The sequence below is a fragment of the Capsaspora owczarzaki genome, assembly GCF_000151315.2.
Source record: "Capsaspora owczarzaki ATCC 30864 unplaced genomic scaffold supercont2.1, whole genome shotgun sequence".
In the NCBI taxonomy this organism is placed as follows: domain Eukaryota; class Filasterea; order Ministeriida; family Capsasporidae; genus Capsaspora; species Capsaspora owczarzaki.
In genome coordinates, this window is record NW_011887292.1 from 3,691,036 (window position 1) to 3,711,722 (window position 20,687).

Below are 20,687 nucleotides of genomic sequence, written 5' to 3' on the forward strand. Positions count from 1 at the left end.
ACATGACGACTTGACTTGTGTGTTTCAGTGCAAAATAAAGGGAGGAACGCTTCTCGCTTTTGCTTTGGATGTTGATGTCGGATGCTCAGATTCTCAGATTCGCCCGCTTTCTGAGACAAACAAATACAAACAAACAAACAGCACAACGACTCTCTCTCTCTCTCTGCTCTTCACTCGTTGTTCATTCACTGCATGAACTGCATGAACTGCATTGTATGCATTCACTCTTCACTTCTTTATTTTTTTTTTTCAATCTACAGAAATGAGTGCAGGCGGGAAGAAGGCGCGCGCAGTCGATCCGAGCGACTTGGACAACGACGACGAGCACCAGGAAGAGCTCGGCCAGGCGTCGTTTGCAGACATGCTGCTCGACATTGAACGAGTTGAGTAGCCCCATGAATAAGAGTATGAGTCGGGAGTGGAGTGGAGTAAGTATGAGTATATGAGTGAGTATTGAGTATGGAAGCACACATGGTGGAGCTGCATCCCAAGCATCCCGAGCATCCCGAGCTTCCCGAGCATCCCTCAACAAGCGGATGGAGTGGCTTGTTTTTGCAAGTCGTACCAACTGACCGACGGATGACCTTGTTGGGCTGCCTGGCTGGACAACAGAACAACTTGTACGACGCGGCCATCAAGCGGACGATCGCAACGCGACTCGCAGCAGGACTACCGCCGCCGGTCGTGCTGGATATTGGCACTGGAACAGGCCTCCTTGCAATGATGGCAGTGCGGGCGGGAGCACAGCGCGTCGTCGCGTGCGAGGTCTTCAAGCCAATGGCTGCCGTCGCCAAACTCATCGCGCGAGAGAACGGCATGGGTGACAAGATTAGCGTCTTTGGCAAGCACTCGACAGACCTCAAGCTGTCCAACAAGGCCGACATGCTCATCACGGAGATTTTCGACACAGAGCTCATTGGCGAAGGCATTCTCGCCGCGCTCGAGCACGCTCAGCAAAAGCTCCTCAAGCCGCAGCAAACACCGCTGCTGCAACAGGACCAGCCTGCTCGGTTTGATGTTGTTCCTGGAAGCGCAACCATGGTTGGCCAGCTCGTGCACTGCCCTGCGCTGGAAAAGTGGTCGCACTACCCGCTGAAGAGCTCGGCCCCGCATTCTTCTTCCACGCCACAGTCAGCAGAGCCGCTGCCGCCGCAAAAGTTCAGCGACTGGACGTTTGCTGCAGACCAATCGCGGCATGATGTCTGCCCGAGCATCACTCTGCCGCACTCGACACAGCTTGACAGGTTGGCCGACAACATCACTGCGGTCTCTCCGCCGTTCGCCTTGATTGAGTTTGATTTCACCCGACCCGTCGTGTTTGGCGCCCATGGCGTGCGCAAGAACGCAGTGCAGGTGGCGCTTCACGCCGACGTGCCCGAAGACAAGCGCGAGTGTCACGCCTTGGTTGTGTGGTGGGTGCTCCACTTGGACAGCGAAACGCACTTGTCGACAGCACCCTGCTGGATTCCGCACACGTCCACCGAGCCGCGGCAGTGGCGTGATCACTGGATGCAAAACGCCTATGTCCTCCCACGAGGGCGGCCACGGCTGTTTGCCCCAGGTTCGCTCGTGACCGTCGAAGTATCCCACGACTTGTATGCCATCCACTGCCACGTTTCGGCTGGCGCAGTGCAATCCCAAGAACCTGATCGACCGCTCTCTGGTGGCACGAGCTGCACCTGCGACGCGCACAATCTCTGCGGCCGAGAGCAACTCTGGCTGTATAACGACACGGAAAAGATGGGCACTGTGTGGCGATGGATTGACTCGGCCATCAGCCGGTGCCCCGAGACAGTTCGAGCGGTGGCGCTCGGTGACATGCCCCATGTAGCAGGCATGATTGCCTCGACTGCCCTGCGAGCAAACAAAACCGTGGGGCAAGTCCAGGTTGTGTCCCTCGCTCCACACCAGTCTGCCATCCCTTCGCCCTCGGCTGTGGCTCGTCAGGTCTTGTTTGCCAACCAGGTCGGGGACGTGGTTTCCATCCAGGCATCGGAAGACACGGTGAATGCGTTTGTGGAAAATCCTGTTTTTGTTCCCGCCTCATTGCAGGACAGGTCTGGCACAGCCCCACCGCCCTCAGATAGTGCCCGTCGCGTACAATGGTACGAAGGCGAAGTGGATGTTGTCGCTGGCATCCCATACTACTCGGATATCTGCATTCCACACGAGACGCTCTTCCGCTTCCGAAACGAACTGCGCGAGCTTGCACCGCTGCTCAGTCCGACTGCACGCGTCCTGCCTCAAGTGGGTCGCTTGATGGCTGTGGTTGTTCAGCTGGACGAGCTGTGGAAGAGCCACGGCGAGATCAACGGCGCCAGCGGATTTACCATGGCGGCGCTCAAATCCGTTCGCCAAGCCTCGTCCAAGGGCGAGTACGTGTACAACATGCACGAGTACGGCTTTGTTGCGCTATCGCAGCCCCAGTGTCTGATGCGGGTGGACTTCCAGGCTGTCGTCGGCGCGGCCGCTTCCGATACGACGTCCTCCTCTCCTGTTCAGCACCAGTGCCAGCTCAATGTCGACAAGGCTGGTGTGGCGCATGCCATCCTGACTTGGCTCGAGTATGGCGTTGACAACGTTGGCGACATTCAGTTCAGTCCACTCGTGTCCACGCCGCATTGCTACGTCTCGAGCTTGCGCTTTATTGACGCCTTCCCATCCGTCACCGCATCGTCGATTCTAACTGTTAGCGCAGCTGAAGAGCGTGATAATCTTGAATTTGCAATGTCCTGGAACTGAGCATAAAGGAGCTAGAGCAAAATCCGTTTTGTGTGTTCATTGTTCCACTTCCACTGGCATCTAATGTAGTAGCACACGCGGGTTTTGTTTTGTTTCATTTTTCTATTTGTTCTAGTATACACTTTCCACTCCCCAATTTCTAATTTCTGAGCAGCTCAGTCCCTTTTTCAATCGTCTGCTTCAATGGCTGCGATCATCAAGTTCACGGCGCTGTCGGGCGTCGATGAGCGCTCGCCGTTGTGCTATCTGCTGCAAATTGACGAGGCGCACATTCTGCTCGACTGCGGCTGGGACGAAGCGCTGGACGAGCAGAGCCTCAAAGCCATCCAGCTGTAATGTCCATCCATCCATACACAATACTCACAATGGGACGCTCTGACTGCTTTGCTCTTACTGTCTCGCTCATCATCATTGCGCGCTTTGCTGACGAATCAGATACGCACCTCAGATTGACTGCGTGCTGGTGTCGCACCCGGACTTGGCGCACTTGGGCGGCCTGGCAATGCTGGCTGGACGGTACAATCTGCCGCCGAGCTGCCCGATCTACGCGACGATTCCCGTCCACAAAATGGGGCAGATGTTCATGTACGATCTGTGGATGTCGCACGCCGAGATGCAGGGCGAAGGCGCGCTGCCGTTCACCCTCGACGACGTGGACGCTGCGTTCGAGCGCATCACCACGCTCAAGTTCCAGCAGCGCGTCGTCGTTCCGCTGGGCGCAAAGACCAAGCCCATTACAATCATCCCGCACGCGGCGGGCCACATGGTTGGCGGCACGATCTGGCGCATCATCACGGAAGGCGAGGACATTGTCTATGCCGTCGATTTCAACCACCAGCTCGAGCGCCACCTCAATCCGACCGAGCTCAAGGACCTGTTCCAGTACGAGCGGCCATCCATTCTCATTTCAAACTCGTTCAATTATGGCGCAGAGTCGGTGCCGCGCAAAACCCGTGATCGGCTGTTTCTGGACTCGATCGTCAACACGCTCATCAATCCCAAGGACGGCAGTGCTGGCGGCAGTGTGCTCATCCCGACAGACACTGCCGGTCGAGTGCTCGAGCTGGCACAGGTGCTCGACAAGCAGTGGGAAAAGTACAAGAACTTTCCGATTGTCGTCCTGTCGCACATTTCGCGCACCGTGATGAACTTTGCCATGGCTCAAATCGAATGGATGAGCGCCAAGATGCAAAAGGAGTTTGAGACGACGCGCAGCAACCCGTTCAGCTTTGCGCACATCAAAATGTGCCAGACCATGGAGGAGCTGGCTCAAGTTGCCAAAGAAGGCACGCCTGTCGTTGTGCTTGCGAGTATGGAGGGCCTCACCTCCGGCTTTGCACGCGACCTGATGCTCAAGTGGGCTGAAAACCCGAAAAACCTAATCATCTTCCCCAACAACTCGCCAGCAAGCGACCTTGCCAAGAGTTTGGTCGAGAAGAATCGCCAAATCGTTATTGACGTCAAGACTCGCATTGCACTCGAAGGCGAAGAGCTGGACGAGTACCTTCGTGAACAAGAAGAGGCTGAGATGGAACTGGCAGCGCTGCAGACGGACGCCGCCGACGACGACAATGCCGCAGATGATGCCGTTCCCATGCAGACAGCATCTGGTTCTGGCTCGGCGGGCTATGGAAGTGGCCAGCATCGCGGCTCTGCCGCAGCAGATGGATCGCAGCTCCTGCACCAGTTAGATGCCGACTTGGAAGACGAGGAGGATGAAGATGACGAGCTCAAAATTCTGCGGGCAATCCACGCTGCTCCCGGTGCATCCACCTCCGACTCTGCACCTGGCCGTGGCGGTCGTTCAACAGGAACAAGTAGCGGCGGCCGACATCGCTTCAAGCACGACATTTACATGCTGGGTGACGAAGCTCGGCTCTCCAAGCGCGGAGACTTTTTCAAACAAACCCGCACCTTCCCCATGTTCCCGTTTGTCGAGCAGCACCGCAAAAAGGCCGACGAATGGGGCGAGGTGATTCGGCGGTCGGACTATCAGATCTTGACGGAAGAGTTTACAGACACGCTCAAGCCGCTGGCATCCACCAGCAGCAGCGCCGGTACTTCTCATGCAACAGCCATGGTGACTGGAGAAGAAGAAACGGGTCTTGAGGTATGTTGTGTGTGGTTGGTCAGTTGCAAGCTCTGGCTGTGAAGGTGGAGGTTTTCTGACGTGTCTATTTGATCTTTCTGCCTTTGTTATCTCGGTAGAGCACTCTGAAACTCGACACCTCCCAAATCAAGCAGCAATTACACGCAACTGCACACAATCGGCCGTCTAAAACGGTCTCGAAGCAAGTCGCGTTGCAAATCCAATGCACCGTTAAACATGTTGATTTGGAAGGCCGTGCCGACTCCATGTCCTTAGCAACCATTTTTGAGAGTGTTAACGCGCGCCAGCTTGTAAGTCGACGTGATTCTTGGTCGTGTATTGATTTGGAGGAGGGATGGGCGGTTCGGAAAGGGAGTAGTTTTTTTTTTTCTTCTTCTTTTTTTTTTTTGTTTCTATTTTCTTAATTTTTTGACTGAATTTGTTGGATAGATTCTGGTACACGGTTCAGCAACATCGTCAAACGAGCTTGAAAGTGCACTTCGAGTGAAAATGCCGCAATGCAAAGTTACTATCGCTGCTCTTAACACCACCATCGACGCCAGCTCGGAGCACAACATTTACCAAGTTCGGTTGCGCGACTCGCTCATGAGCACGTTGAAATTTTCCACTGTAAGCTTGTTTGTTTCTCTTTCGCTCGTTTTGACTGCTCGTTGGGAACCGTGTTTTGAGCGATCTGGTTGGCTGATGTCTACGTTGTTGGCGGCTAGACTGGAATGTTCGAGCTGGCATACTTCCATGGCCAAATTCACGTCCCGACTGGGGGCAAGACCACATTGGAGCTCGATGTGCTTCCAGCACACCTCGTTCCAGGCCACGCCCAGGTCTTTGTGGGTGACCCTAAGCTGTACGAGGTGAAGGAAGTGTTGATTGAGGCGGGCTTCCACGCCGAGTTTGTTCAAGGCGTGCTTGTTTGCAACGACACGATTGCCATTCGCAAGGTGAGGTTTCGTGTCGTGTTGAGATGATGGAAGTTTGACGAGGACACTAACGAAGCCGGTTGACCCACTTTTGTTTCCAAAACCAGCAAGACCAAGCTTTCGCAATCGAAGGAGGGCTGTCCGAGGATTATTTCGCAGTGCGCGATGTCTTGTATGATCAGTTTGCCATTGTATAATTCCATTTGCTTGATGTTGGCTCGACCCAAAACAAAAAATTCAAAATAAACTATCAAACAACGAATTGGGAAAGATCACTGGTTTCTACAACAAGAATTACACCAAAGCCAAATATGCAACCGAACAAACATATCTAGCAATCGAAACAACAAAAACAACTACAACAACAAGCAAAATGAACAAAAAAAAACAAAAAGACCCTCAGCACAATTTTTATGTCAGCTTTTGGGCCTTCTTGTACAGGGCGTCAACGACCTGACCCATAAACTGCACCGTATCGATCGAGGCATTATACGTCCGATCTGCGGGTTGCTCGGCGAAAACATCAAGGCAGCCGAGTCCTTGGTCGAGAATGCCAATGAGCTTCTTGTCAAGAATCATTTGTGAAAGCTTGGTTTCGACTTGGGCGACGGGCAACTGGATGAGATCGGCGACATGCTTGATTTCGACGCGCGAGAAGGGCTCAATGATGCGCTGCAGATTTTGCTCGAGAAGAGTGTCGTACAAGGCCTGCAAATGCGATCGGATGTTTGGGTCGTCTGTCAACTCGGCCTTGTACTGCACCAAGGCCTGTTGGAACTGCTCCAGGGAGCGGTTTTTGTGAGCGCTTTCAACGGCGCGCATGGCATCAACGTGAGATCCAGAGTACTTGAGGGCAATCTTGCCAGTCAGGATGCTGGCGACCTCGTCGGACGACTGGAGCATAATCTTGGAGAGGAGCATGTACTTGAGAGCAGACAGCGCCTCCTTGTGGTTGAGCGAGTCAAAGCCCTCGAAGGCCTCGATAAAGTAAGAGTAGGCCGTCTTGAAATCCTTCTCTTCGGCGTGCAGCACACCGCCCTGGAGATCGAGGGCAGCCTGGAGGACTGGCGGCACATAGATGGCGTTGGCGTAGGTGCGCGAGGACGTCAATGCGGCGCGTGCCTTGGGGATGTTGGCCAGGGCGTGGAAGGTGCGGCTGTCGAGCAAGAGCACCTCGACCAGCAGCGGCTTGTCGTCGAGCTTCTTGAGCTCCTTGAGCAAGGCCGTGGACAGCGCGATGGCCTCCGAGTACGCACGCGTGTCAATGTACAACGCAATCAATCGCGCCTCCAACGCCTGTCGCAGGAAGGTGCGCTTCTCCTCGTTCGTCCAGTCGATAAACTCGCGGATGAGGTTGACTGCGTCCTGCGTTGCGCTCGTCACGGCCAGGAACTTGTCCAGCAGCGTCCGCACGAGCTTGGCGGCCTGTGACAAGCGCAAAAAAAAACAAAGACAAGTCAGAGGAGGAGGTGGAATAACAACGCAAGCATCAGCTGTAAGTTTGATGGGATGGAAAAAACCAGCGCAATGGTGCTCCAGCAGCAAAAAAAAAAAAAAAAAAAAAAAAAAAAAAAAAAAAAAAAGTTTCGCGATTTCTTCCTTTCTTTCTTTCTTTTGTTCGTTTTTTTCATTCACTTTTTCAGCTTCTGCCCGGTTGCTGCGTTTCTCAATGCAATGCAATGCGCTGTTGTTGTTGTTGTTGCATCGCAAGCTCAATCTCAATCGCTGCTTGGGGGAGGGTTTTGGGAAACGCTGGCCAAACAGACTGCAAGTCGACTTGTTGAGGCCTCGCTCTCCCTCCACCCCGCATCTGGCAAGCGGTAAACTGACCTTGGCTTTGGAGATGCTGGAGAGGAAGCCGCGGGTGGTGCGGATGAGGGCAGCGAGCTCGGTCGGTCGCTTGGTCGCAACGTAGAGGTCGCTCAGCGCGTAGACGGCCTGCTCGCGGAGTCGCAGCGCCTCGTCGTCGGCCAGCGAGTCGTCGACAATGAGCGAGTGGAAGAGCGCAGCAGCTTCGTCCGGGCGCACAGTCGCAAGCTCAGTCGCGCGGTCAAAGCGCTCCATCGATGCTGACGGGTTTGCAACAGCGCGATCCTGCTCGGGCGCAATCACCTCCATTGCAGTCGCCATTCTGAAAAAAAAAAAAACAAGGGTGAATGAAAGAGTGGAGCTGCAGTAATTCAAAGGCAAATGTGTGTGTGAACAAAAACGATGCTCTCAATCGACTCTGAAAGTGAGCAATGTGAAGAAGCGCTCGAGATCAAAACCAAAATCAAACGACAACTCGGATATTGCTCACTTTCTAAGTTGGACCCCACCCGCTGCATCACCCTCCGATTGCAAGCACCACGTCTCGAAATGATTGCTCTCCCCTCATAGCAAAAAAAGCATAACACACAGGGATGACCAGTCCAGTTATGCATCCGTAACGCAATGGCTCGCTTTTTCGCGTCTTCGGACGACTTGCTCGATTGCTTGCAACTTGAGCTGAGCCAGTCTCCAGTGATTCAACCAACACCGCCGCAGCCATCATCGTCATCATCATCCTCCTCCTCTGCGCCAGTCCAAAGTGCTCCGACCGTGTTGTTGTCAGAACGCTCACTTTGTATGCTCGACAGCACGACTGGTCTCAAACGCCGCTGCAGCACCGACGACATTGACGCTGCTGCCACTGCTGCCACTCTCGGCTGCTCTTCCACTACTGCTCCTGCATTCACTGCGCGCGATAGCTCTGCCGTCGTCATCATCGAGTCGCCCGTTGCAAGCAGAACTCACTCTGCCGCTAAACGCATTCGCATGTCCCCGCCACCGCCACTGCCTGGTCCTCGTCCTCATCATTCTGGTCTTCCATTGAAACAAGCACAGAATTCAATGGCTGACAGCACTGCAGCAGCAGACCGCGATGAAACGGAAGCCGTAGCGATGATGGCAGTCGAGTCGTCCAGCAGCAGCTCTGAGCAACTGAGCGCATCGACGCCCGTCGATAATCGAGCATTCAGAGGCCTCGCCACGACGACCACTACTAATATTGGCTTGGATGGATCTCAAGCGAGTAATTGCAGTGTTGGTGCAACGTCCACAGCATCCACCGCATCTTGGACTGCTCCGCCGCCCGCAACTGCTGCTACCTCTGCCGCTGTTGCTGCTGCACCGCTTCGTGTTCTCAGTGACTTGTATCACAGCCCATGCTCTTGCAATTCCAGTGCAACCAGCACTTCAAATGCCAGCGCCAAACCCTCGTCGTCCGCTCGATCTGCCGCCACAGCCACACGGACAACCACCGCTTCAAAGGCACGTGCCACGTTTGCTCCAACATGCATCTATCTTATCGACAAACTTCTCGGTGCTCAGCGCTGGAACATCTTTGTCAACAAGGTGACTGCGCTCGGCGGCCGCTTGTGCTCGCACCTGTGCCCCAATACAACACACCTTGTGACGGCACTTCCACGGAGTCGACTGCTAGAAACAGAGCCCGACCTCGTGCTTGTTGCCGATCGTGTGCTGGCCGTAGCAGCGGAGTGGCTGTCCGAGTCCATTCGCCGCGGCACCCCTTGCGACACTGCCTCGTTTCTGCTCACGATTCCATCTCCCGAAGAGCAAGAGGCTCAGCAGCGTCGAGAGGAAATGATTGCACAGCGCGAGGAAGAGCAGCAAGCGCTTTTAGTCGCGCAGAAGGCTGCATCCAGCGCATCGTGGGTCCGACGGGCTGCGGAAAATAAAAAACGCCTTCTCGGCACCGTCCAAAAAGCACAGCAAGGCGACTCCTCTGGCGACTCGTCCGATGATGAACGAAACAGCAGCATGCCCCTTCGTTCCCGACCCGAGGTAGCAACAGCTGCTCCTCCCTCGACCAGTGCTGCCAACCCCAGCAATGACCCAGCAGAAACAACCTTCTCGCGCTTCAACAAGGCGTTTGACGCAGCATTTGCCGAAGTGGACAGGTCGCATTCCAATAGTCGCATGAAGCTAAAGCGCGATACAGGCGTGAAGGACGAGCAGTCTGGCAGCGACGAGGCGGAAGGCTCTGGCGACTCTGACTGGGAGCAGGCAAGCGTTGCAGAAGAGCAGGCCAGCTCCACAAGACAAACACGGTGGCTTGTAAGCGGGGGGATGGGGAAAAATGAAAGTTTGCTGCATTGTTGCATATGGCAAGACACTGACCGTGCCAATCATCTCTTGTGCTTTGGCAGTCGACTTTTGCATGCGGGCGACCTTCCTCCGACCAGCCCATCAACCACAACAAGCAAGTCACGGACATTTTTGAAATGCTCGAGGGCGACTATCGCGCTCAAAAGGATACATGGCGCGCCATGGGCTACCAGAAGGCCATCACCGCACTCAAGCATCACCACAAGCCGATCGAGTCGTTTGCCGAAGCTCTGGCTCTCCCCAACGTGGGAGAGCGACTTGCCAAGAAGGTTTGGGAAATTGTCTCGACAGGGCATCTTCGCCGCCTGGACGATCGCGACCCTCGACTCAAGGTAGCATTTATTGTTGAAGTGCGGTCAACATCCCAGTTCAATCTCACTGTGCCCTTGTCCTTGCCTCCCTCTTTGAAAAGGTTATTCTTGAAATGTCGCAAGTGTATGGCGTGGGGCCCACCACGGCGCAAAAGCTGTACGCAAAAGGAATCCACTCCATGGACCAGCTACGAGCCCAAGCTTCGCAACTGCCCCCGATCATGCAAATCGGCGTCAAGCATTATGACGATCTCTTGAAGAAAATCCCGCGAGCTGAGGTCACATTGATTGGGACGAAGGTTGGAGATTTGATTTTTTTTTCGGTTTGGTTTGGTTTGTTGGTTTGGTTTGTTGGGGACGAACATGCTCACCAACACCAACGCGCTCTCAGGTGTATCACTTTGCAAAGCAAATCAATAGCGGCGTGCTGGTTGCAATCTGCGGCTCTTACCGACGTGGCAAAGACACGTGCGGTGATGTGGATATTCTTCTGTCGCATCCGGACGGACGAGCGCACACGGACATTTATAATCGACTCATTCCCATCCTCAAGCGCGACGGCCTATTAACAGACCATCTGAGCGAAGGCCACGACGGCACGCAGCACAAGTACATGGGCATCTGCCGCGTGACGGAGCACGACTGGGATGTGTTTGGCGAGATGGCCGTTGCCGCCGCCTCCTGTGCAGCCTTCACGGCCACAACCACATCTCACATGATGCCCGACTTTTCCATGACCATCGGCTCGAGCCAGAGCAGCAGCAGCAGCTTGCCTTCTGCGAGCGGGACTCTCGACTCGGATGAGAATCCGCCGTCGGCTGCTGCAGCAACCATCGCTCCTGGTCTGCCAACATCAGCGCTTCCGATATCCTCCACAGCCGGGCGCGTTCCTGATGGACGACCTGTGCCGTTCACCAACTTCCACCGCCGCATCGATTTGATTGCCGTGCCGTTGAAGGAATGGGGCACCGCCTTGCTGTACTTTACCGGCTCTGGCTACTTTAATCGTTCCATGCGACTGCTCGCGCGTAAACGCCACATGTCCCTCTCCCAGCACTCGCTCAATGTTGGCGTCAAACGGCTGCGGGCTGAAAAGCTCACCGAGGGCGAGCCTTTGTTAACACCCACCGAGCACTCTGTGTTTGAGGCGCTTGGACTTCCTTATCTTGCACCGCACGAGCGGAATGTGTAAACATGTTGTTAATGGCTGAGTGTGTTTGATTATTTAGCGCTGTTAGTTGCAATGTCCTCGCTTTTTGGTGGATGTGACGTCTTTGAAATTTGAATGTTTTCGCTTTCAGAAGACAAAACAAACAAGGTTGAATTTTACTACAAATACAGAATAGTCGCGTCGAAAACCAGCCACACAGCCGTTAGTTGACACGCAGTGTCGGTGATTACTGCTTCTTGGGCGTGACGGGATCGCGTGGAATGGATTTGCCTTGCACAATAAGCTTCAGCTCTTCACCATTGAGCGTCTCATATTCGATGAGGGCTTGCGCAATGCGATGAAGCTCTGTGCTGTTCGTTCTGAGCATTTGAGTTGCGTTTTTGTAAGCAGTCTGTCAAGTTGTGGGTGGTGGGGGAGAGAGAGAGAGATAAGATGCCAAATTCCAAACAATACAAGAGTGAACATTGAATTCGCAAAAGAGCTCGCTAACGAGCCAACACATCGAATCACGTCGAGTGGAAAACAAACCTCAACTAGCGCCTTGACCTCTGACTCAATCACAGCAAGTGTCTCGGGGCTTAGCTTATCCATGTCCTCCTCGCGGTGCAGCACAGGGCCAATCTGACGAAAACAAGGTGGTTTCAAGTCAGCCACTGCGATAGAACTTTCATAAATGCGCACTAGTCCCTACCTTTTCACTCATGCCGTACTGAGTCACCATGGCGCGCGCAAGAGACGTCGCGCTTGCAATGTCGCTCGAAGCGCCGCTTGTAATGTTGTCGTGGCCGAAAATGAGCTCTTCGGCAACACGGCCACCCATGCAAACCTCCAAGCGTGCGAGCAGCTGTCGACGCGTGGTGCTGATCTCGTCCTTTTCGGGTAATTGAGCAACCTGTGACAGGCATAAACCAAAAACAACAACAAAAAAATAAGTCACAAGCACAATAGTTTTTCTTGTTGGTTTTTTTTTTTTTTTTTGTGGCTGCCTACCATGCCCAAAGCTCGACCGCGGGGCATAATTGTTGCCTTGTGAACAGGATGAGCACCGTGCGACATGAGGGCGACCAGAGCATGCCCGCCTTCGTGGTAGGCGGTGATTTTGCGCACGCTGTCGTCAATGACGGCCGATTTGCGTTCGGCACCCATGATGATCTTGTCCTTGGCATACTCGAGGTGCGCCATCGTCACAACCTTATCCCCTTCGACCGACGCTTTGAGGGCTGCTTGGTTCACCACCTCGGCAAGCTCGGCACCCGAAAAACCTGGAGTGCCGCGCGCGATAATGCTCAGATCGACGTTCTTGGCAACGGGAATGTCTTTCGTGTGGACATCGAGAATCTGCTTGCGTCCCAAGACATCCGGCAACGGCACAGTCACGTGGCGGTCGAATCGACCAGGACGCACGAGGGCCTTGTCGAGCAGCTCGGGGAAGTTGGTCGCAGCAATGACAATGACGCCGTCGTTCTGCTTGAAGCCGTCCATTTCGATCAGGAGCTGGTTGAGTGTCATCTTGCTAAACTGCTGATCGCGCGTGGTTCGGGACGCGCCGATGGCGTCAATTTCGTCAATGAAGATGATGGCGGGACTCTTGCGCTTGGCCTGGGCGAACAGCTCGCGGATGCGCTTGCTGCCGACACCGACGAAAAGCTCGTCAAACTCGGAGCCGCTGGCATAAAAGAAGCTGGCCTTGGCCTCGTTCGAGATGGCTTTGGCGAGGAGCGTCTTGCCGGTACCGGGCGGGCCGTACAACAAGACACCCTTGGGCAAACGACCACCGAGACGCTGGAACTTTTCGGGATCCTTGAGGTATTCAACAATCTCAGTCAGCTCTTCCTTGGCCTCGTCGACGCCGGCAACGTCCGCAAAACGGCAGTCCGAGTTAGTGTCGGGCTGGACTTCGTTGTGTTGGTTCATGGACTTGGACATGCCGGTGCGCTCCTCCAGCATGGTCGACAGATACGCCATCAGCACAGTCACCATGATGAGTTGGCGAGCGAGGCTGAAGAGCTGGGACTTGAACGAGCCTTGTGCGACCTCGACCACGATCGGAGCGTCATGCGTGCCGGGTTCGCCGCCATCGGAAGTCGCTGATTTGGTGGACCGACCCGAGCCTTGCTCTTGGTACTTGAAGCGGTCCAAGAAGCCGTCCAAACGCGAGCCATTGGCAGCAGTGCCATCTTGAGCACGCGACTGCGGCTGCGGGTTGATGGCAGAAGGGAAGCTGACCGAGCGGTTGTTGGCCTGGCCAAAGAAGGAGCGTGTCGGCATTGTCAGTGTCAGGGAGGAGGATGGTTGGGGCATCAAAGTTGGAGCAGAGGAACTGCTAAAGCGTGACGATACACCGAACGGCATTGTTGCAGCAGCACGGCGGTAAGGCAGAGAAGCAAAGGCGACGGCAGGAACGGGCGTGTAGAGTGCGGGTCCAGCGACCGCCCGCGCCACAAGAGCCAGCGACGACGACGACGAGGACGCAGCAGCAACAGCAGCAGCTGCAGCAGCAGATGGCATCACGAGCAGCGGGTGCAGCTGGCGGGTCAGCGATGTGGCTGCGCGACGGCGGACGCCAGCAAGCACAGCGGCGGCAGTTGCAGCGACCGACGCAACACGCAGGCCGTGCGACCTGAATGGCATCATTGCAGTGCTGAGCTTCTGATCAGCGGGATGGAGCCCGACGGCCGAGTTTGAGCTTGCGCTTGCGCTTGGCACAACAGGAAGTGGCTCGGCGACGAGGAGAGATCCAGACCCAGACGCAGCTCGATCGGCCACCGTTGCATCAGACACGGTGTGCACGATCGAGGGTGTCGATGCCAGAGCGCGGGTTTGAGCGTGGACCTGGGATTGGGCTTCCGTCGCAGGTGCAGCGATGACCGACGCGAGGAACGAGGACGACGCGTCTCGAACCAACGTCACCAGCCCAGAGACCTGTGAAGAGGAAGAGTTGGGAAGAGACAAAATAAGAAAGGGCGAAAAGTGATGGGTGAGCGAAGGCGAAGCGGCCACAAAAGAGCGACAGGAAGGGAAAAGGGAACAAAAAAAAAAAAAAAAACGCCAAGACGGGGATACTAAAAATTAACTAAATGGAAGGGTGAGGAAGCAACGAAATGGTACCGCCCGCAGCGATACTCGTTTGTCAGTAGAAAACAAAAAACACTTCGCTCAAATCATTCCATTCATCCGTGAAGGCACAGGTTCGATGACAAAGAAACAAGGCAAATCAACGCACTGGAGACAATAGACGTGGCGAAAACCCAACGTCGTTCATTGAGACGGAAAAAAAAAAAAAAAAAAAGGTGGACTGAGAAAACAAACTCAGAAGCAGAATCAATCAATACTCTGAGCCATCAGAGCTAGAGTGCTGGACAATGATGCAAAAGCATTGGGGGCGGTTGATTGGTGGAGATCATTGAATGCCGCTCAAAACAAATGCACGACAACAAACACACAATCAGTCACGACGTGCACAGTTCTTATCCGACTGACGAACGTTGCCTCAAGCATCATCATCATCATCATCCTCATCGTCGTCTTCGTCGGATTCCTCGTCTTCGGACTCTTCTTCTTCCTCGTCGGATTCCTCGTCCTCGTCGGACTCTTCTTCCTCGGATGATGATGACTCGACTGGACGGCTGGACTTTTTGTTGCTTGGGGCAGGAGCGGATTTGCCCTTTGCTATTACTGGAGCGGCTTTGCCCTTGGGAGCCACTGGAGCGGCAGCTTTGCCAGATTTTTTGGGCGCAGGTCGCTCGTCCTCATCACTTGAGTCCTCGTCTTCGTCATCATCATCATCATCGTCAGAATCCTCTTCGCTCGAATCGTCATCGTCATCGTCATCGTCTGAATCGTCTTCCTCGCTGCTGCTGTCCTCGTCGCTGGAGGGCTTGCCGCGACCTTTGGTTTGCGGTTGCGCTGCTGGGGCTTTGGAGGTCTTGGCGGCGACAGGTGCAGGTGCTGGCTTGCCCTTGCCCTTGCCCTTGCCCTTGGCGCGGGCCTTGCCACTCCAGTCCACATCATCATCGTCGTCCTTGGCAGCCTTGTTTTTGCGAGAAGACTTTTTGCGTTTGCCGTCATCCTCGTCGTCCTCTTCGGCTTCGTCGTCGTCGTCGTCCTCATTCGTGCCAATCCAAGTCGAGGCAGAGCCGTCGGGTGCGTACAAGAGACGCCACGAATCCAGCTTTGAAATGTCCAACGAGTACATGTCGCCGAGGGTGAGCTCCTTCTCGTCCTCCTCGACAATGCCGCCCCACAGGAACATGGTGTTGTTCTTGACGGCCAAGTGGGCTTGGATGCGCGGAAGCGGCTCCACAGCAGCCTCGTCCTTGCTCTCCTTGGTGGCAGAGTCCTCACCCTCAGCGCCCTCCTTGTCGCCTTGCAGCACAATCTGGAACCAGCGCTTCTTCTCCAAATTGAAGGCGTACAGGTCATTGAAGAAGGTGCCCTCGATCTCGTCTTCGGTCTCCTCGTCAAAGACGCCGCCAAACATGATGGCCATGCGCTTGCCCATCACCATGCTGAATCCACTGCGCGCGGACGGGGCGTCGCCAGATCGCTTGACCTTGCTCCACTTCCACGCGTTCAGGTCGAGCGCGTACATGTCAGTGTAAGTGACGCCCTTGTCGATTTCGCCCTTGAGGTGCTGCTTAAAGTAGCCGCCGTACAGGTAGAGCGTGTCGCCGTTCACAATCATCTGGAAGCCGGATCGCGGCGACGGGCTGTTGGCCGTGTTGGTATTGCCACCAGCTGCTGCATTGGCAGCCGCAGCGGCGGCGACAACACCCGTGTCCACCTTGGTCCACGCATACGAGTCCATGTCGAAGCGGTAAAGGTCGTTAAAGTAACGCGCTGCCGCGTTTGTGTCGTGGAAGCCGCCAAACACAATCAGCTGGCGCTTGTACACGGCCATGCGATGTCCACTGCGTGCGGAGGGGCCAGAGCTACCGACACTCGCGGCGGCGGACGCGCCCTTTTTCGACGCCTTGGCAGCAGCAGCTGGGGCAGCGGCGCCGGGCGCTGCGGCCGACTGATCGCGAGGATAGGCGCGCTCCCACCGTGGCGATGCACCCAAGTGCAGCACCCAGAGTTCATTAAAGTGGTGGAATTGTGATTGTGATGGTGATGAGAACTCGCCACCAAAGAGCTGGAAGTGTTAGGCACAGGGAGTGAGTGTGAGCGATCGTAATCCAAGCAAAACTGAGATCCACCCCACACCCACACACCCACACACACCCCGCGTCTCTTAACATTCCATTTTACTCTGTGCTTCCTTACCCAGAGCTGACCTTCGCCGCGATCGACAGCGACGGCTTGGTGCGACGACCTTGGCGTTGGGCCGTTCGGGACGCGCAGCTGGCGCCACTGGCCTTTCGCAATGTTGTAAAAGTACAAGTCGTTGTACATGTAGCACTTGTCGCCATTGAAGAGCTCTCCGCCAAACACAATGAGCTCGTCCTTGGTCGGGTGCGGCGTGAACGAGGCGTTCGCTCGCGGACTCGGAGCGCCTTCGAGGACGACCTCGGTCACCGTTGCGTTCGCGACGTCCTGTTGTTGTTTGTTCAGGCAGATGATTCAACACACAATGTATAGCAAACCACAACAAGTGAGCACTCAGGGGTGGTGGTGGTGGTTGGCTCAAGCTTTGGCCTCAAATCGCCAAATCCACATGGACTTTGAGGGGATCGGCTTCGTCGACGTCCCCTCCCCATAGAGAGAGAGAGAGAGAGAGAGAGAGAGCGAGACTCGCCTGGCGCGCAAACTCGGCAATGAGCTCTTCAATGTCCTGCTCGCCGGAGGCCTTGATGGCGTTCTTGAGGCGCTTCTCGAGCTTCTTGTCGGCGTGGTCGTCCGACTTGGCCTTGTTCTTCTTCTTGTCCTTCTTGCCCATCCCTTGGTCGACTGTCAAAATAAAATAAAAGTGAAGTATGGCCGACTTTGTAATTTGGGGTTTGTGTGGGGAATTGGGATGGAAATGGATTTGGTCGAAACCTCAAACAAACATCGCTTTGTGGTGCAAAGGTCAAAAACTGTATTGCTCAGACAAAGCGGGAGAACCCGGATATCAACAACACGAGCTGCGTGCGATTCCTCGGTCATTGGACCTCAAGAATTGCATGGCACAGAGAATACGAAAACGAGAGAACGGGCAAAAGCAACAAAACGCAGAAACTGCGTTGTATCAACAACAAACAAAAAAAACCCTCACTCAATCACGCACTCACACACTCACTGGGAGCCGGCAGCGCGGTGGAAGGCTGCGCGGAAGGCGTGAATGTCCTTCAGCTTGGGGTGGAGGGTGCCGGCAGAAACACCCTCGGCGACCATCTCGGGCGACATTTGGAGGGCGCTCAGGTAGTGCTCAATGCTGCTGCGAAGTCCAGCGTCGGCGCTGCCAAAGTAGCCGAGCCAGGTGGACTGGATCGCGGGAGGGAGACGGGGGTCGGAGAGGGCAGAAGCGATGCGCTGGGCCAGTCGGTTTTGGCGATCAGAGTCGAACGAGCGGTAGCGCGCGCCAGGCTGCGCAAAATCGTTCGTCAGGTTGATGTTGGCACGGACCTTCTGGCCAGTGACGACCTCCGTTTCATGGTAGTAGGGCGCGGCTTCCTTGACGTTGGTGCGAATGTTCGAAGGGAAGTAGTTGATTTCGCCAGCCGAATCGGCGGTGGGCTCGTTAAAGTTCATCAAGCCATCGACGTGGTTGTCTGTCAGAAAAATAGCACAGAATGGGGTGAGTGCAAACAGAAAAAAAAGACAAAATCCGCAACAGCATTTCGCAGCAACTCAAAAACAAAAATCAACATCCAGACCGCACCAAAGAAGGGGCACTTGGGACGGTTGATGGGCAGCATTTGGTTGTTGGTGCCAAGACGGTAGCGTTGGGTATCGCCATAAGAGAACAGACGAGCCTGGAGCATCTTTTCGTCGGAAGGGGCAATGCCTGGCACCTGCAGCAAGAGAGAACGAGACGCGTGAGCATGCAGTTACAGCCTATTCACGCATCCCAACAAGAAGCCCCTCGAGTTACCATTCGGGCAGGGGAGAAGGCGGATTGCTCATTCTCAAGGAACTGGTTGCGGGGGTTCTCGTTCAAGACAAGGGTGCCAACGCGCTGCAGCGGGAAGTCGGAAACTTGCCACTGCTTGGTGGTGTCGAGATAGTCGTACGACAGGCTTTCAATCTTGCGGGTGTCGCTGGGGTCGAGCACTTGAATATACAGCGTCCACTTGCAGGAGCCTGGAGGATGGAGAACATGAACGTCGTTTTTGTTAATGATGCGACAGTGGCAACCCAACAGGAAAAGCCATAAACAAACTCTCGAACTATACCTGCGTTCATGCGGTTGGTCAGGTCGATGGTGGCAAACGAAAAGTGCTCCTTGACGGCGTCGTCGTCGTTGAGAGACTGGAACAAGCGGCGCCGCATTTCCCAGCAGACGAGTCAGAAACAACGCACCAAATTTTTCGGCTCGAGCTGAAGTCAAACCAGCACTACTCACAACAACACCCTGGGCGCTCTCAAAGTAGTAACGAACGAGGAGTTCCTTGCCAGCCTGTGTTGCCAAACAACAAAATGAAGACGTGGAAACCAGGCTTGCACAAAACAAACGAAAAACAAAACCTCTCTCTACCTTTGAGATAAACTTGTAGGTGTGCACACCCCAGCCATCAAGTTGGCAGTACGAAGCGGGAATACCGACGTCGTCGAGCAGCCAGGTGAACATGTGCGTGCTCTCGGGGTAGTTGGAGAAAAAGTCCCAAACGCGCCACCACTCCTGAACGCCAGTGAGAGGGTTGGGCTTGAGCGAGCGGATCATTTCGGGGAAGCGGATGCCGTCGCGAATGAAGAAGACGGGGAAGTTGAGGCCGACAATGTCGTAGTTGCCTTCCTGAGAGTAGAACTTGAGGGCAAATCCGCGCGGGTCGCCTGCAACAATCGAGACATGGAATGAGTGCACAAAATGGCGAGCCTTGCTCAAATGAGAGAGGTGGTCAAAGGGGGGGGGGTGAAAAAAAAGACGACGGAGAAAATGATCAGTGTCCTTACGGAGAAACTCGGGGCTGTGCAGGCTGTGAATGACGGTGGAGAAGCGAAGGGCAACCGGGGTTTGCTTTCCAACGCCGTTGAACACTTCGGCAAACGTGAGGTTTGAGATGTCGTCGGTGACCTGGAAGTAGCCCTTTGCGAGTGCGCCGCGTGCATGGACGTTACGTTCGGGAATGCGCTCACTGGAACAGGATCACAGACCATTTGCAGGGGGAAAAGGGCAAAAAACGGTGAGCATTCAACATGAACCGATTACCAATGCAGCTGGAGTTTTTTGTCTCTTGGACGTTGAGTTTTACCGGTTGTGAATCTGCGATACAACCATACAAGCATACGAAGAGTGAGTGCAGGTCATCCAAACGAACGCAGAGTGCTTTGTTGCAATCTCTCTGATTTTCAGATGGAGGTCACTGCGCAAAAATCCCCGTTCCAATATGAAACTTGATCTCAAGCAATGCAATGCTGATACACCATTCAATACAACTCAACGCAACCTGATCAATGTCGCAGAATCAGCATTGTGTCGGAGTTTGGATTTTGACCGCTTTCTCATCGCATACAAAGCTCACAACTGTGCTGAAACCCCCAGCGGGGTATTCTCATTCTCATTACGATGATGATGATGATGATGATGATGATGAGGTTTGTGGTGTTTAGCTCCAAAAACAAAGGACCTTTCTGGTAGGGCAACGGTCGAGTAGGAAAAAGCCGGACGCGGACTAACGCGGGGAAATGGACGTCAAACACCCCGCCAACCCCCAATCCCCAACCCCCATGATACATTGAGTCGACGAGCTTGTTGCTTATGGATTGCACCTGGAGGCGCTCGATCAGCTGGAAGTCCTGGAGGAGCACCGGGCCGCGGTTGCCGACCGTCTGTGCAGAGCGCGCATTGTCAATTGGAGCGCCGTTCTCGGTCGTCAGCGTCACGGTCTGCTGTCCGACGGCGACGGTTGCGCAGGTGGCAGCGACGACGGCGACGGCTGCGAGCACGAGCAGCGGGAGAGCAGTCGAGCTGCGGTGGGAGAGACGAGGACGAGTCATGAAAAAGAGAGAGAAAGAGTGAAAGAGTGAAGGAGACTGAACTTGCGTCTCTTCATTCGTGCAATTGAAGAGACTTTGCCTCGCGATTCCGAAATGGTGGCCCAGAAGGATCGATGAGAACAGTAGGAGTATATATCGAGCCGGAGGGGGGGTGGAGGCGACACGGACCATGGTCAACGAAAGTGGCTGACACTCGCTGGCTTTTTGTG

The 20,687-nt window shown here is 54.7% G+C and overlaps 7 protein-coding genes across 7 annotated transcripts; 3 read left to right on the forward strand and 4 right to left on the reverse strand.

The window, feature by feature from the left end:
* The first annotated feature begins 238 nt into the window (after nucleotides 1-238).
* Nucleotides 239-2,873, forward strand: CAOG_01152 (hypothetical protein). The gene is made up of 2 exons (XM_004365966.2): nucleotides 239-382; nucleotides 613-2,873. The coding sequence occupies exons 1-2, from the start codon at nucleotides 263-265 to the stop codon at nucleotides 2,740-2,742; spliced, it is 2,250 nt and encodes a 749-aa protein (XP_004366023.2). The 5' UTR covers nucleotides 239-262; the 3' UTR covers nucleotides 2,743-2,873.
* Nucleotides 2,874-2,912: 39 nt separating this feature from the next.
* CAOG_01153 (cleavage and polyadenylation specificity factor) lies at nucleotides 2,913-6,031 on the forward strand. Its single transcript, XM_004365967.2, has 6 exons — nucleotides 2,913-3,074; nucleotides 3,178-4,852; nucleotides 4,951-5,142; nucleotides 5,282-5,461; nucleotides 5,560-5,790; nucleotides 5,877-6,031. The coding sequence occupies exons 1-6, from the start codon at nucleotides 2,926-2,928 to the stop codon at nucleotides 5,964-5,966; spliced, it is 2,517 nt and encodes an 838-aa protein (XP_004366024.2). The 5' UTR covers nucleotides 2,913-2,925; the 3' UTR covers nucleotides 5,967-6,031.
* CAOG_01154 (26S proteasome non-ATPase regulatory subunit 11) lies at nucleotides 6,032-7,928 on the reverse strand. The gene is made up of 2 exons (XM_004365968.2): nucleotides 7,600-7,928; nucleotides 6,032-7,194 (listed from the first exon to the last, which is right to left on the reverse strand). The coding sequence occupies exons 1-2, from the start codon at nucleotides 7,897-7,899 to the stop codon at nucleotides 6,181-6,183; spliced, it is 1,314 nt and encodes a 437-aa protein (XP_004366025.2). The 5' UTR covers nucleotides 7,900-7,928; the 3' UTR covers nucleotides 6,032-6,180.
* Nucleotides 7,929-8,188: 260 nt separating this feature from the next.
* On the forward strand, nucleotides 8,189-11,585 carry CAOG_01155 (polymerase). The gene is made up of 4 exons (XM_004365969.2): nucleotides 8,189-9,867; nucleotides 9,960-10,250; nucleotides 10,331-10,528; nucleotides 10,621-11,585. Exons 1-4 carry the CDS (start codon nucleotides 8,203-8,205, stop codon nucleotides 11,419-11,421), a joined length of 2,955 nt encoding a protein of 984 aa, XP_004366026.2. The 5' UTR covers nucleotides 8,189-8,202; the 3' UTR covers nucleotides 11,422-11,585.
* On the reverse strand, nucleotides 11,479-14,683 carry CAOG_01156 (hypothetical protein). Its single transcript, XM_004365970.2, has 5 exons — nucleotides 14,624-14,683; nucleotides 12,391-14,322; nucleotides 12,092-12,292; nucleotides 11,929-12,021; nucleotides 11,479-11,791 (listed from the first exon to the last, which is right to left on the reverse strand). Exons 2-5 carry the CDS (start codon nucleotides 13,750-13,752, stop codon nucleotides 11,627-11,629), a joined length of 1,821 nt encoding a protein of 606 aa, XP_004366027.2. The 5' UTR covers nucleotides 13,753-14,322; nucleotides 14,624-14,683; the 3' UTR covers nucleotides 11,479-11,626.
* A 40-nt stretch (nucleotides 14,684-14,723) lies between these two features.
* CAOG_01157 (Klhdc4-prov protein) lies at nucleotides 14,724-17,302 on the reverse strand. Its single transcript, XM_004365971.2, has 3 exons — nucleotides 17,138-17,302; nucleotides 16,666-16,935; nucleotides 14,724-16,534 (listed from the first exon to the last, which is right to left on the reverse strand). The coding sequence occupies exons 1-3, from the start codon at nucleotides 17,276-17,278 to the stop codon at nucleotides 14,891-14,893; spliced, it is 2,055 nt and encodes a 684-aa protein (XP_004366028.2). The 5' UTR covers nucleotides 17,279-17,302; the 3' UTR covers nucleotides 14,724-14,890.
* A 94-nt stretch (nucleotides 17,303-17,396) lies between these two features.
* Nucleotides 17,397-20,559, reverse strand: CAOG_01158 (catalase isozyme 2). The gene is made up of 9 exons (XM_004365972.2): nucleotides 20,251-20,559; nucleotides 19,734-19,744; nucleotides 19,435-19,616; nucleotides 19,019-19,314; nucleotides 18,887-18,940; nucleotides 18,717-18,792; nucleotides 18,416-18,624; nucleotides 18,203-18,335; nucleotides 17,397-18,092 (listed from the first exon to the last, which is right to left on the reverse strand). Exons 1-9 carry the CDS (start codon nucleotides 20,476-20,478, stop codon nucleotides 17,617-17,619), a joined length of 1,665 nt encoding a protein of 554 aa, XP_004366029.2. The 5' UTR covers nucleotides 20,479-20,559; the 3' UTR covers nucleotides 17,397-17,616.
* Between the last annotated feature and the right edge of the window lie 128 nt (nucleotides 20,560-20,687).

Coding starts and splice junctions, on each gene's coding strand:
- CAOG_01152 (XM_004365966.2), top strand. CDS start 263: ATGAGTGCAGGCGGGAAGAAGGCGCGCGCAGTCGATCCGAGCGACTTG. Junction 383..612: donor TGCTGCTCGACATTGAACGA/GTTGAGTAGCCC, acceptor GCTGGACAACAG/AACAACTTGTACGACGCGGC.
- CAOG_01153 (XM_004365967.2), top strand. CDS start 2,926: ATGGCTGCGATCATCAAGTTCACGGCGCTGTCGGGCGTCGATGAGCGC. Junction 5,462..5,559: donor GCACGTTGAAATTTTCCACT/GTAAGCTTGTTT, acceptor GTTGGCGGCTAG/ACTGGAATGTTCGAGCTGGC. Junction 5,791..5,876: donor ACACGATTGCCATTCGCAAG/GTGAGGTTTCGT, acceptor TTCCAAAACCAG/CAAGACCAAGCTTTCGCAAT.
- CAOG_01154 (XM_004365968.2), bottom strand. CDS start 7,899: ATGGCGACTGCAATGGAGGTGATTGCGCCCGAGCAGGATCGCGCTGTT. Junction 7,195..7,599: donor CCAGCATCTCCAAAGCCAAG/GTCAGTTTACCG, acceptor CGCTTGTCACAG/GCCGCCAAGCTCGTGCGGAC.
- CAOG_01155 (XM_004365969.2), top strand. CDS start 8,203: ATGGCTCGCTTTTTCGCGTCTTCGGACGACTTGCTCGATTGCTTGCAA. Junction 10,251..10,330: donor ATCGCGACCCTCGACTCAAG/GTAGCATTTATT, acceptor CTCTTTGAAAAG/GTTATTCTTGAAATGTCGCA. Junction 10,529..10,620: donor TCACATTGATTGGGACGAAG/GTTGGAGATTTG, acceptor ACGCGCTCTCAG/GTGTATCACTTTGCAAAGCA.
- CAOG_01156 (XM_004365970.2), bottom strand. CDS start 13,752: ATGCCGTTCGGTGTATCGTCACGCTTTAGCAGTTCCTCTGCTCCAACT. Junction 12,293..12,390: donor GCGGTCGAGCTTTGGGCATG/GTAGGCAGCCAC, acceptor TGCCTGTCACAG/GTTGCTCAATTACCCGAAAA. Junction 11,792..11,928: donor AGGTCAAGGCGCTAGTTGAG/GTTTGTTTTCCA, acceptor ACAACTTGACAG/ACTGCTTACAAAAACGCAAC.
- CAOG_01157 (XM_004365971.2), bottom strand. CDS start 17,278: ATGGGCAAGAAGGACAAGAAGAAGAACAAGGCCAAGTCGGACGACCAC. Junction 16,936..17,137: donor TTGCCGAGTTTGCGCGCCAG/GCGAGTCTCGCT, acceptor AAACAACAACAG/GACGTCGCGAACGCAACGGT. Junction 16,535..16,665: donor GCGGCGAAGGTCAGCTCTGG/GTAAGGAAGCAC, acceptor TAACACTTCCAG/CTCTTTGGTGGCGAGTTCTC.
- CAOG_01158 (XM_004365972.2), bottom strand. CDS start 20,478: ATGACTCGTCCTCGTCTCTCCCACCGCAGCTCGACTGCTCTCCCGCTG. Junction 19,315..19,434: donor GCACAGCCCCGAGTTTCTCC/GTAAGGACACTG, acceptor CGATTGTTGCAG/GCGACCCGCGCGGATTTGCC. Junction 18,941..19,018: donor CCTACAAGTTTATCTCAAAG/GTAGAGAGAGGT, acceptor TTGGCAACACAG/GCTGGCAAGGAACTCCTCGT.